Below are 13760 nucleotides of genomic sequence, written 5' to 3' on the forward strand. Positions count from 1 at the left end.
AACTTATCAAAATCTTTTTTATGGTGTAGCTCAGAAAAACATAGTTTTTGAAGAACATCCATCGTTACAATGTAATATTCTCATTTCCTTTTATGGTGGTAAATTGATAAATACATTAATAAAGGTAACGCTCCATCTGTAATTAGGTTGAGTGGTCAGAACTACTATTGTATGAGAAATCTTCTTCCCGAAATTGGTTCATAACCAAAATTCTTTCAAATATACATATATGATACTAAGAATGAAATTTTCAATAAGCGGAGCGTTCTCGGATACTTTTTTGCATGCGCATTTTTTTTATTAAGTTCATTTAAAAAAAATCATTTTTTATATAAATAAAATCAATTTATGTACACATAGTATAGATACAAGCATAGATGTAATACATTTTCCATATACATTATGTAATTATTTGCTTTATTTGTAATTTTATAATTTGGATCATCCCGTGTGTTATACGGACTTTAAAACTAGTAATTTAATGATTAAAAAAATGTTTTTTTTTAGATGAAAGTATATTCGAGCTCCGTTTTTCTTTACAATCTTCAACAAGATATATAGATAATATATTATGATAACTTTTGAAATTATATTATTTCAATTTTTAACAAACATGATTTGTTTTTAATTTTTGAATTTCATCAAGTATTTTGAAATATATAATAAAATAATATGTTAATATCTATACATTCAATTTATAAAAAATTGTATAAATATAATATAAACAAAATGAAAAAAGAAATGAATAATTATTGATATATGATATATATATATTATGTTCAATTAGAATCTAAGTTTTGGAGATAAAACACTTGTGAAGTTCAACCATAAAGTGACATGTGTCATATTAGAATAGGTAGATATGTTTAGTAGTTTAAATTTATTTGTATTTAGTCAATCTTATAGGATCGCATTCGAACTCTACCAAAACTACAAGGACCACGTCCAAAAATACAACTCACCCTCTTCACTCCACCTCCACATGATCACAACCAAAACATAGTAACAACTTAACAACCCGGAAAAAATATACATATACATATATAAAAAAAAGAAACCGTTACCACCACCGTCATCCTCCGTCGTCACCACAACCACTCTCCACGACAACCGTACACGTGTGACCGGCCACCGTCACATTCACGTAACAACATCGAATTCGATTCCGTCCCGAAACAAACGACCTAATTGCAATTCTACGTCATCCTCATCATGCTTCAGTTTCAATCAAATCAATAACCACTAGATTCCAAAATTGATTGCAATACTCACAATTCAAGTCTTCGTCACATCATAATATTATTATTATTATTAACACAACAGCTGCGGATTCCGGTATCCGATTCGTATTGTGACATTCATTAATAATAATAATAATAATAATAATAATAATTATTATTATTATTATTATCCCCAAATGTTGTTATAAAAGCAGCCTGCAATACGATGCGTTTTCCGAAGACATTAACCGCTACATATTGTTTTAACCTTCTTCTGTACCCTTCGCCCACCTGTTTCCCCCAATTTGCAGCAAAATTAGGGTTTTCTTCGTCCTCCCGAAAGCTCTTCGGTACCAAAAGGTCTCAAGGTTTGCTCTTAATTTAATGCTGTAATTGATATTGTCACTGTTCACCTTTTCATTTTCACATTTGTTGATGGTTGTAAATATTCCGACTAGGCGTAATTCCGATTAATTGCTAGTCCCAATCGCACCGCCCGATGAGAATATTTTAAATGCTGGATCGTTTTAACGTGATTTGCACTGATTTGAAGATGATAGTTTATGATTTATGTACTTAGCTGTTGGAATCTAATTATTAGTTTATTATATAAGTATTATATTATTATTATTGTTCATTTTTTTGTTGAGGATTTGATTCACACGCACACGTTTTTGATTTTTTTATATATCGGAAGTCTTCATGGACTCTGATTGTTCCTATTTAAGTAAATGCGTTTGTTTTAGATCAGTCTAGATTAGTTTCGGTGATTGATCGGGTTTTTGGAGGTGATAATAAGTAGGGTGTTGTTGTTGGGATTTTAGGTGGTGTTTATCAGAGCTTATTTGGGGAGTTTACACTTAAAGCTTTGAGCATTTACACACTTGCTTTGTGTTCTTTCACTGGTTGTTAAAGGTATGTCTCGTAAGGTCATTTTCTTCACCTTTTTCAGGGGATTTTGGCTTTCTAGTTTTTATTTTTTATCTTATTTTTCGGCTTTATTGTGAATTTTTGGGTTCGTTTGGTACTTTGTTATAATCTTTTTTTCTTTTTTTTTTGATTTCATGCTTGCTTATGTAAATTTGGTAGTTTATAATATGAGGTTGTTAACCTGTATGATTGCTCATGAATGTTTACACTGTCTAGGTTTATTAAAAATGTTATGCAACTCGTTGATGATTCATTATATATATATGTTTAAACCAGGTCTGTTTAAGTTAGGATCAAGCTCTAAAATGGATGCTATCAGTTGTGGATTTACACCCGAGATAAAGGGACCGAATGGATGTGGAAAAACTCATGTTTCATCTGTATGGGCATCTCCTGAAGGAGGACAAAAGATTGATATCGGCAAACATATATTCTGTAACAGAGCTGTGAATATGAAGAATATTGTTGCCGTTGGTTTTGACATGGACTATACACTTGCACAGTACAAGCCTGAAACTTTTGAGTCGCTCGCATACAATGGCACGGTTAGAAAGTTAGTGGTTAACTTGGGGTACCCTAATGAGGTTTGTTTTTGTTGATAATGCAAAATCTTGGTAACATACTAACATATGGCTGTAAATTTGTTTAAAGCAGATAAGTGTTAGTTTAGTTTTTCTATTATCACATCAAAATGTTAGTGGGTCGAATCCTAAAATCTAGGCCTGTAAATGAATTAAACGTTCAATGAACAGTTCGGCGGGAAGTTTGTTTATTTAATAACCGGACGAACATGAACAAAACTTTTTGTTCATTTAGTTAAACGGAAGAACATAAACACCTCATTCACTCATTTATGTTCGTTCGTTTACATTTATTTATGTTCGTTCGTTTACGTTTGTTTAAGTTTGTCATTTCTGTGATTTGTTATGCCTATTACAATTTAGTCTAGTTTTAGTAATTTTAAAGTATCATCCATAACAATTTAGTCCAACTAGGCTCAACAGATAGATTTTTCACATTCTTCTATTTGGTGTTTGCTCAGTTATATTTGTTCGTTTATGTTCATGAACCATTCGCTTTACTATTAACAAACGGACATAAATGAACATGAGCATGTTCATTTTACTAACGAATGAACATGAACATGCATCGTTTGTGTTCGTTCGGTTCGTTTACAGGCCTACTCAAATCCAGTTTTTGTTTCAGTTTGTCTATATAGGTGTCTGATATCTTATACTGTTTTCTTAATTTTTTCATGGATGCAGTTACTTGATTGGTCTTTTGATTGGACTTACATGGTCAGAGGACTGGTTCTTGACAAAAAGAGAGGGAATATATTGAAGGTTGGTTTTCATATATAAAACATAACTTCTTAAGCCAGCATATGCATGTATTCATCTATGTATGCACAATTACTTTTTCTCGGGCCCCTTAACGAGAATCAGAAACTATAAGAATAAGAACATCATCAACTAAAGAATAAGAACCCATAATTCTTTTAATCTGAATTAGTGGTGTGAATTGGCTTTCTTTATGTGACCGTGTATTTATCTGTTCTTTTGTTCTGTTTTTGCAGATGGACAGACATAAATATGTGAAAGTGGCGTATCATGGATTTAAGTTATTATCAAAGGAAGAAAAGGTGGCTACGTATGGAAGTACTCTAGTCAGAGATGCATTTGATGAGCCTGATTATGCACTTATTGATACCCTTTTTTCACTAGCTGAAGCTTATTTGTTTGCTCAGTTGGTTGATTTTAAGGATAATAATCCAGGAAAAATCTCAGAAGAAAAAGAGTAAGGATTTTCATGTCATTTTGTTGGCAATATTTTGATATTATTAGGCCACGTGCAAGTATATTAAATAAGCATATTTAGCTTAGTCTTAAAGTTATAAGAGTGTTACATAATATGCTTACATGGCATTTATTCTGAGCATAGTACAGAAAGTTGTAACCTTGATACTTAAAAGAGAACCATATTGATGCTTGAGGGCACACAAAATGGTTAAATACCTAACTCATGTTTGTTGGATAATTTTCTTTTTCATATCCGCCTTTTAAATATTCCTTTGTAAATGGCCCACCTACCCTACAAAAGGCTTTATAAGTATATAATATTTCCAATATGCCTTTAATCAAATACAGTGAAATTATGCTTTCATATATTATTGTTGGTTTTTAAATGTTAACGTGTAAAATATGTTTGTGCAGTTACTTTAGTATGTACAGAGATGTTCGGGCTGCAGTGGATCTGTGTCACCGTGATGGAACTCTGAAGCAGATGGTTGCAAATGATCCTAAAAAGTGAGTCAAAGCAATTTGTTTACTATTTTACTTTTTTATTCTCTTATATTTGTCAATATTTTAAAAATTAGGTACATCAATGAAGACAACTCAATAGTCCCAATGCTTCAAATGCTTAGAACTTCTGGTTTTGCTGTATTCTTGGTAACAAACAGGTAGATTATTTTTAATAGACTTTTTCTCATATTTAAATTGTCACTTATATAACTTATGCTTTATATGTAGCCTTTGGGATTACACAAATGTTGTTATGAATTTTCTATGTGGGCCACAAAAGCCAGATGGTAGTTCCTCACTGACTCTTGACTGGCTCCAACACTTTGATGTTGTCATATCTGGCAGGTCATACTCTTCTCAAAATAATAATAATTGTGAATGTGAAAACCTATTGAATGTGAGATAGTTTAAATAATAATAATTGTGAATGTGAAAACCTATAAAATGTGAGATCTTTTATTAGAAAACCTATTGAATGTGAGATAATTTAAGTAGTAATAATTGTGAATGTGAAAACCTATAGAATGTGAGATCTTTTATTATACTATTTCACTCTTGCCATTTATTATGCAGTGCAAAGCCGAAATTTTTTCATGATGAACACCGAACAAATCTTTTTGCTGTGGACACTGATTCGGGAATGCTTATTAATACTGATAATGGTAGTCCTATGGCTCAGGTTTGTGTTGGGGTATTATGGTCTTTTTACATCTATTATGCTACAAATGTTATTTATATGTTAACTACATTTTTATGCTATCAGGTGGGAGTGCCTTCTTTAGAACTGCCAGATCATCAGATGCCAGATAAATCTTACAAAGTGTTTCAGGTAATCAGTTTGTTTTACTGTTAAGTCAACTGTTGGTCAACCGTTGGGCGTTTTGTTTTGTATGTGATTTTTCATGGATTTCTGTCTCAGGGAGGCCATGTTGGCCATCTGCATAAACTACTGAATATTGAATCAAGTTCACAGGTGTCATATTAATATATCTCCATTAAAATTTATTTATATTTTAGCATGAAATCTGTGTGGAGAAAATTAACTCATGGTGTTCAACTTTGTTAGGTTCTATATGTTGGAGATCATATATATGGGGACATTTTGCGCAGCAAAAAAGTTCTTGGTATAATGTTAACAAATTTACTTAAGTATTGTTATTATTTTTATTGTTTTGTACAGTTGTAATATAATTAATTACATTAATATAGGTTGGAGAACAATGCTTGTTGTTCCAGAGCTTGAAAAGGAAGTTAAACTTCTTTGGTACTTGCGTGACACTCGTAAGGTAATATTCTTTTTTTTAATTGCATACCGTCACATAAAATTTCATAAATAACATACTTGTGTATTTTTTGTGCAGCAACTTATAATGCTTCGAAGTGAGCGAGATCACATAGAAGATCAAATCCATCATTTAAAATGGTCCCTTCAGTAAGCGACCACATTTTTCTGACATTGTTTTTAATTTGACTTTACATGTATGGTTTGACTTAACTTTTACAGGGCTTGCAGGCGTGAGTGTTTGGATGGTCATGAAGCTAAAAAGGCTCAATCAAAGCTTGATTCACTTGAGGTTATATCTGATTGTGTATTTTCTGAAATATCTTTATAGGTCTTGTTGAATCTATTACAATATATGATGTCATATAATTATACTCTTGGTTTGTTCATGCGGGTATAGGTACAGCGTGAACGTGTTAGGATTACACATCAAGAAGCTCAAAGGGTTTTTCACGAGAAGGTAACTGGTTTTACAAACACTTGGAAATTCCATATACACCCCTGAAAACTTGCATAGTATCATTTTTGTCCAACATTTTTTTGTTTAAATTTTAACATACACATTCAAAATATTAACATTTCATATATACCCATTTCATTAAATGCAATTTATAGCATGACCATTGTAGATTTTCGTTCTCCATATACTCAAAACTCTTGTATCCCAATGCAAATTTTAATGGAAGGGTATAAAAATCATAGATTATACCAGGTTTGAAGGAATATATGAAATTGTTCCTTGACACAAATCTCTTATGCTTTCATTAATATATATGGTTATATACAATACATAAGAGTAAAATCTATAGTTTTATCCGTATGCAATCTGATTATTAATAAATTTATTCCAAATGACAGTTCCACAAGGTGTGGGGGCAACTCATGAAAACCGGGTATCAGAACTCACGTTTCGCTCACCAGGTTTCAATCATCTTCTTTCACCTCGTACCCGAAACACTTTTATCCACATTTTTTTAGTTTCTTTATAAACAATTTATTCTTAGGAAAACATGACCCAAATCAACCTATTCGTAATGTAAGCATATATGGAAAAATTGAATTTTTATTTTTTATGCTGTAGGTGGAGCGATTTGCGTGTCTATACACAAGCCAAGTTGGTAATCTAGGCCTATATTCTCCCACAAAATACTACAGGCCGAGTGAGGACTTCATGCCACATGAGTTTGATGTGTTTTCGTTATGAGATTCGTGTATATGATGATTTGCTTTAGTTTTTTTAAAAATTGCTACAGAAATCTACCTCGACATGTTCAAATTAAATAACCATATGCGCAAATGTATAAGCAAGCTATAATGGTTAATAAAAGGAAAATAAGTTATTGTTTTATTTGTTTTTATTTTGTTTAATATGCATTTTCAATAGCCGCAAGTCAAATCATCTGAATGCAAACTGAATCTCCTCCAATGTTTTGCCCTTAGTCTCGGGTACCAAAAGGCCTGCAAAAATAACCATTATAGCACTCATAACCATGTACAGCGTGAATGTTCCTGTTGCAAACAAACATTGCAGATATTAGTATTATACAATCATTGATAACATAAATTTCGTTTGACCCGAGCTCGAAAGAGGCAAACCTCCATCACTCCATGATAAAAGCAAGGGTGCGGTTAATGTAATGACCCAACAAATAAACCAGTTGGCTAATGTAGCTATACTTCCAGCAAGTCCTTTTATATTGACTGGAAGAATCTGTGTTATCATCAAGAAACAGTGAGCACGAACTGAACGTTTAGTGAACCATTCGACGGCGAGTTCATTTTTGTTTGTTCCTTTAATAAACGAACGGACGTGAACACATAGTTTTCGTCGTATAATTAAACGAACGGACATGACGCTCGTTTATGTCTGTTGATTTACGTTTGTTTAAATACTCGTTGTAACTTATTTATTACTTATAATATTTTGAATTTCATATTTAAAATCTTTTATTACATCTCTCTGTATACTTTATAAATGTTGTCAGTTTATGATCATGATATTTTAAATTTTATAGTAAAAAAAATGATATTTTAGATTTTACTTTGGGAATACATTTACTTTTAGTAGGTATCTGTTCATTTATGTTTGTTTGTGTTTGATTATGTTCATTCGTGTTTGTTTATTTTCATGACCGTTCTCTTAGAATATAACGAACATGAACATGTTCATTTTCTTAACGAATGAACATGAACTAGAAAATCCGTTAGCTTAAGTGTTCCTGTTTGGTTGTTTGTTCGGTTAAGGTTGAATGAACGAACATGAACAAGCCCCATTAATGTTCGTTTGGTTCGTTAACAGCCCTAAGTACATGAAAAACCTTAATTATTGCATTAAAAGATTTGATATAGTTACCTCAGACATAATAATCCATGGAATTGGTCTCAATCCAAGAGAAAAACCAATGATCAAACCCTAAATAAAATGCTAATTAAACAACTCACAAACTTACCGCCAAAATACTACCCAAATAAAAATAAATAAATAATAATAATAATAAATAAATAAATAAAAACGCACCACGACTCTGATCACTGATAAGATGCCCATTACAGTATACATGGTGGAACTTTCCTTCACAAAGCCCTGAGATTTAACAGGTCAATCAAAACGGGTTTTGGCCAAAATAGGCGGGTCAAGTTGGACAGACGTCAAACACTGTTTTCTTAGAATAAAAAAATTTTGATGTGCAAAAGCCCAAATGTGCCTTTTAGAGGTAAACGACAGCCCAAACTGGCCCGTTTATAGGTAAACGGGCCAAAATTGAAGCCTCTGATGGATAGGGACTAAAAAATGTATCCAAATTTTTAAGAGGAAAAACAAGATTACCTTAATGAAGAAGGATGCAGCAACGAGTGCGAGACAAACCGTCATTCCCGAAGAAGACACCTAGGAAAGATTATGTTATCATTTTAAGTCAATGTAAGTCAAAACATATACATTATTAGAATTCACATTTATATCCTTACAATAAGCAGAATCCTTCGGCCCGTTTTGTCAACCAACCATGTTGAAGTTGCAGTTGCAATCACCTGATTTGTGTAATATTCCATGTTATGACTTGATCAAGAAAGTGGTAAAATGTGTCGGGTTGGGTTGACCCGCAAACACTTTTTGTGCTTTTTAAATCATTAATAATCTAAATATTTGAAAAACATGATTGAATAGGTCATATGCACTAAAACTAAGATTAATGGAGACTTTTTTTTTGGCTAATTTTTTTATTTGACCTGTTTGAAATAAGAGCGACCCAAATCGACTCGCTTCTAGCTAAATGGTTGAAATTGTCATAGCGGAATATGAAAGGCTTACTTGGATAGCACCAAGTCCAAATGTAGCACATTGCTATCTGAAATTCCTGTTTAATAGTAAAAATAAATAAGTTAAGTAAATGAAAATTCGTAATATTAAATAAATGATCAAGACTTACCTGCAGATTGAAAAATGGTACTGGAGTAAAAGAGAACACCATTGGTTCCAGTGGACTGTTGAAGTACAAGTAAGCCAAATCCTATCTGCAGTATTTAAAAAATAATTAAATAAATAAATGGTCACATTTTATCAAATGTGAACAAATGAAATATTATAATGGCATGCATACCATTAGAGGAAACCAATATCTTCTTTGTTTGAGATCCGAAAATCGAATTGTTGCTCTTCTGGTTGATGATGCCACAGACCTCTGAACATTGCAAGGTACAAAACAAATAAAATAGAAATGTGAACTTGATACAAAGCTAATCCAATAATTGGCAGACTCGTATTCAAAGCAATTTAATAAAAGCAAGTGCGCTAAAAAAGAGCCCAACTTAGAACGCGCATAACTTTTAATCCATTTAGAGTTATGCGGCACGAAATATTTGATCGAAACGTAGTGGCTTCAAATTCCCTCGTCTAGAGCTCCGACTTCCATTTTGACAGTTTTGCCCCAAGTTCCTTATTTTTTTTTAATAAAAATTATCTCATAGTAACTCTAAAAGTTTCACCTTGATTTCATTTACTTCCAGGGTTATATCAGTATCGAAACCGCGAAGAACTTGCAAAGAAGCTTCGAAATCATCTGTCATTCCCATTTTTGCCTGTAATACATAAAACCTATTTATAGAAACAATCCAACCAAAATCTTTAAATATTTGACACTTCATAAAGTTAAACTTACCAACCACCTAGGAGATTCTGGGATGAAAAAGAGACCAGGTATCAAAATTAAACATGGAAACATTCCTACACCAGCAAACAAAATTACATTTTTTTTATAAATATATATATATATATATATATATATATATATATATATATATATATATATATATCATGCTGCTTTCTTTTCATTTTTTTTATAAATAAATAATATATATTTATTATCATCAATATAATTCTTGTGTTTTTGAGGATTACCCAAAATTGCAAGTACTCTCCAATGAACAAAAAGTCCCAGCAAATAAGAAAGCATAATCCCAATAGTAACTGATAGCTATAAAAGGAATAAAAAAAAATCAAAAATAAAAAAACATTATAAAATAATAAAACTACCAACTGACATTCTAAACTAGAGTTACCTGGTTGACAGAACCTAAACTCCCTCTCATGTTTTGAGGTGCTATCTCTGCTATATACACATGAACCTTTGTAAAACACCCAACAAAACATAGTTTGTTAGATTTCATTTAGCAAATAGTTTTCTATATATTTTATTTATTTTTACAACTGATATCTAAATAAGATGACACAAGGTCGTCCGATGTCCAATACTGAACGATTTTAAGTAGAGAATAGTGAGAACTGCATAAGTACATAAGATGATTATGTAACCGCATAATGCACACTCTCTCGTCATATATGGTCAGTGCTCGTAGTTTTCATGGTTATTTATTTAAAACTTGTTTTTGTATGGAATACGCCCCTAAGCAGATATACGTACCGTGTAAGATATGATCCCAACACCAAATCCTTCAAGTAACCTTCCCATGTACAGAAATGATGAATCCTATGAAAAAACTTAACCGATTTTATACAATAAATATATTTTTTGTTTAAATAAAAATAAAAGGAAATATGGTTATAATAAAATAGGATATTAGGAGCTAACTTTGGAAAATGATATGGCAAGCCAGCCAATTATATTAGGGATAGCAGCAATCATCAAAGACTGCAACGATAAAAGGAATCAGCAATGTCACTTATGCAATTAAACTAAAACAACAATTTAATCCAACATGAACATATTTAATGTAAACCATATATACAAAATTATAAACTTAGTATTGAAGATGCAAAATCAGGTGAATGATGCATACCCCTTTTCGACCAATATACTCTGCAATCTGCCCGCTAGCTATCGCACCAACCATCGCACCCACATTCGATAAAGAACCAAACAGCGAGAACTGAACACAACAGTTCAAATCAGTTCTTGATCATATTCATCACAAAAACCAGAATTTAAAAACTTATAATCTCAAAGAAACCTCAGAGACTGTAAGTTTAAGATCTCGACTGATATTCGATTGTGTAGGTGAAGAATAGCCACCCTGAAAGTATCATTGATCATCTTATAACTACCTGTTAAGTTAGGATGATGATCGGTTTCATAATATTATAATCATGGGTTGGATTGCTTACAGTGAAACCGAACTGCACAGGGCCTAACGAAACGATGAGGACCATGTGAGCACAGAAACGGAGCTGTCTCTGACCATCTGAGAAGATGTTATCATGTTCATGCTAGATTGTCTTGAACTCATTCGGTACCAACTGCCGGTATGAAGAAAGGGCTTCCTGAGATCCCTCCTGTCTTCATTTTCATGCCTGAAACTCATTGCTTCCTTCTCTAGATCACCTTCTTCTATCAGAGAGAGGAGGATACACACACACACACACACAAATATGCTTATATACATGAGACACCACTTCCAAATACGCACATCGTATGGTGTCATATGATTTAAAATAAAGTTTGCACAATAGAGCTTGTCACATCATACAGGTCATATGTTAGAAGAAAAATGTTATATGACTTTGACAATGCATGGTCATGTTAGTTATTCCTATGTCAGTCATACGGCTTCTGACCCATATGAAACGTTTATTCTTACTTTGTCCATGATCACATCAATTATTTCACCTGCCATACAACTTGTTTGAAACATTAGTTATGTACGAATAGTGTGTGATGATGTTTCTTTAGCCAAACTCTCGGTAAGGTGGGTTGCGATATTTGCATTTGGGTGTGGTTGATCATGGATGATATGTTTCTACGTGACAATGGCAATCTCAAATGAAGAAAAAACATAACCTGATAGATATTTATTAAGGAAAATTGAGCAACCAAACCAGATACTAGATTCATAATCATGTGTTTGCACATGCACTTATGGATTGAAATGGATAAGATATTTTCCAAACCAATATATATTTCACAACACTTTATAACTTACTAGTTAGGTAATGCAACAAAAATTTTAATCTCAAAAGGGAGAGTTTTACTTAATGTGAATTTATATAATAATTTGATAAAAAAAACGAATCACAAATACAAGAATGATAAAGTTTAGAAACATTTAGGTAATGAAACAGAAAGTTAAATCTCAAGATGAAGAGTTTCACTTAATGTGAATTTACGTAATAATTTGACAAAAAAACGTATCATAAAAAACGTAGAAACATTTAAGTGAAGAAAAGCATATCAAGTAAAGTCATGCTCTCACACGTTACACCGATAAATAAAATATTATTATAAAGTCTTGAGTGCGATAATAACATGTGTAAACATGCGGGGTATTGTTTTCAAATGTTACTCCAACTTACGTAATTTCGTATTGAGTCCTTGACGCTCAATGTAACGTGTGAAGTTCACGTTGTCGCACCTTACACTACAAGTATATCTAATTTGCTTGTTATGTTGCCTAAACATAATTATGTAAGATACATTTGTGGAATCCCTGAGAAGTTCATTACAACATTACAAGAAGCAAAAGTAAAAGAAAAAAAAAATTAAAACAGGCCAACTTCATCAAAAATTTTATTGAAAAATTGTTTAAACCTGTTAGGTTGATTTTTGGTACGTTGGAACCCATTGGTCATTGGTCATTAGTAGGGGTGTTCAAAATACCCGAACTCGATTAACCCGACTCAACCCGAACCCTAATAAGCATATTAGGGTCGGGTTAAACATGGTCAAAAAATATTAATCGGGTTATTCGGGTTGACCCGAATAACCCGAACTGTTAATAGGGTCAGGTTTCGGGTTCGTTTTTGGAAAAAAATCGCGTTTCGGGTTAACCCGAATAACCCGATTAGTGGTGTTTGTTTGTGTTCATTTAAGTATGCTCATTTGAGTTCGTTTATGTTTGTTTGTGTTCATTTACGCACGTACATATATGTTTATTTACGTTCTTTTATGTTCGTGAATTGTTCATTTAGATTTTAAATGAATGAATATAAACGAACACGAACATGTTCATTTTTTAAACGAATGAGCATGAACACAAATATTTGTTCGATTAAGTGTTCGTATTCGTTTAAAGTTAAATGAACAAAGACAAACATGCCCTTGTACGTGATCGTTTGTAAGGGTGTTCGTCGTCCGATTTTAACGGTTTTTAGGACAAACCGTGAGCCAAACCGTTAATAAAAACAGAAACCGAGACGTTAAGATAGGAAACCAAACCAAACTGAACCGTTACTAACCATTTGGTTTCACGGTTTGGGTATATATATATATATAAAGTACGAAACAAATTATACTAGTTACAAAAATTTCTTTATTGTATACCATCGTGCTACAAAAGATCTGCTCAAGTTTTGAGGTGTTGTGTAAGGTGAACATGTGCAAGGTTCTTAAAAGTTTAACAATAATCAACTAGATCTACTGATAATAGATATGCAACAAATCAGCTTCATCTTAATCTGAAATGAAATAACACATAGAATTAGAAATTTTAATATCATAAACACATCTCATTATAGTAGTACAGTTTAAGCAAAGTATATTCATCTTATGGTTCGGTCCGGTTATACGGTTTGAA

General features: G+C 32.3%; 1 protein-coding gene and 1 pseudogene across 3 annotated transcripts; one reads left to right on the forward strand and one right to left on the reverse strand.

Annotated features, from left to right (window-relative positions):
* Positions 1 to 1403: 1403 nt before the first annotated feature.
* Positions 1404 to 7021, forward strand: LOC143545278 (uncharacterized). Of its 3 annotated transcripts, XM_077037212.1 has the most exons (18): positions 1552 to 1587; positions 2047 to 2135; positions 2427 to 2734; positions 3416 to 3493; positions 3727 to 3947; positions 4364 to 4456; positions 4528 to 4611; positions 4682 to 4798; positions 5027 to 5132; positions 5217 to 5282; positions 5373 to 5426; positions 5520 to 5577; positions 5663 to 5739; positions 5815 to 5885; positions 5964 to 6027; positions 6136 to 6195; positions 6594 to 6656; positions 6817 to 7020. In XM_077037212.1, exons 3-18 carry the CDS (start codon positions 2456 to 2458, stop codon positions 6937 to 6939), a joined length of 1614 nt encoding a protein of 537 aa, XP_076893327.1. In that variant the 5' UTR covers positions 1552 to 1587; positions 2047 to 2135; positions 2427 to 2455; the 3' UTR covers positions 6940 to 7020. The 3 variants fall into 3 exon arrangements, with proteins under 3 accessions (XP_076893312.1, XP_076893319.1, XP_076893327.1); XM_077037197.1 differs by lacking the exon at positions 2047 to 2135 and having other exon boundaries at positions 1404 to 1588; positions 6817 to 7021; XM_077037204.1 differs by lacking the exon at positions 2047 to 2135 and having other exon boundaries at positions 1405 to 1588; positions 5967 to 6027; positions 6817 to 7019.
* A 110-nt stretch (positions 7022 to 7131) lies between these two features.
* Positions 7132 to 11552, reverse strand: LOC143545298 (sugar transporter ERD6-like 6; annotated as a pseudogene).
* Positions 11553 to 13760: the final 2208 nt, after the last annotated feature.

Source organism: Bidens hawaiensis, unplaced genomic scaffold (genome assembly GCF_021521415.1).
Source record: "Bidens hawaiensis isolate Kalapana, Puna unplaced genomic scaffold, B.hawaiensis_p1.1 tig00000904_1, whole genome shotgun sequence".
NCBI lineage: Eukaryota > Viridiplantae > Streptophyta > Magnoliopsida > Asterales > Asteraceae > Bidens > Bidens hawaiensis.

Bases quoted from the DNA above. Each gene is read 5' to 3' on its own strand.
- LOC143545278 (XM_077037197.1), top strand. From the start codon at position 1,447: ATGCGTTTTCCGAAGACATTAACCGCTACATATTGTTTTAACCTTCTT. The intron at 4,457-4,527 runs GTGAGTCAAAGC...TTTAAAAATTAG, and splicing joins GTTGCAAATGATCCTAAAAA to GTACATCAATGAAGACAACT. The intron at 6,028-6,135 runs GTTATATCTGAT...ATGCGGGTATAG, and splicing joins CAAAGCTTGATTCACTTGAG to GTACAGCGTGAACGTGTTAG.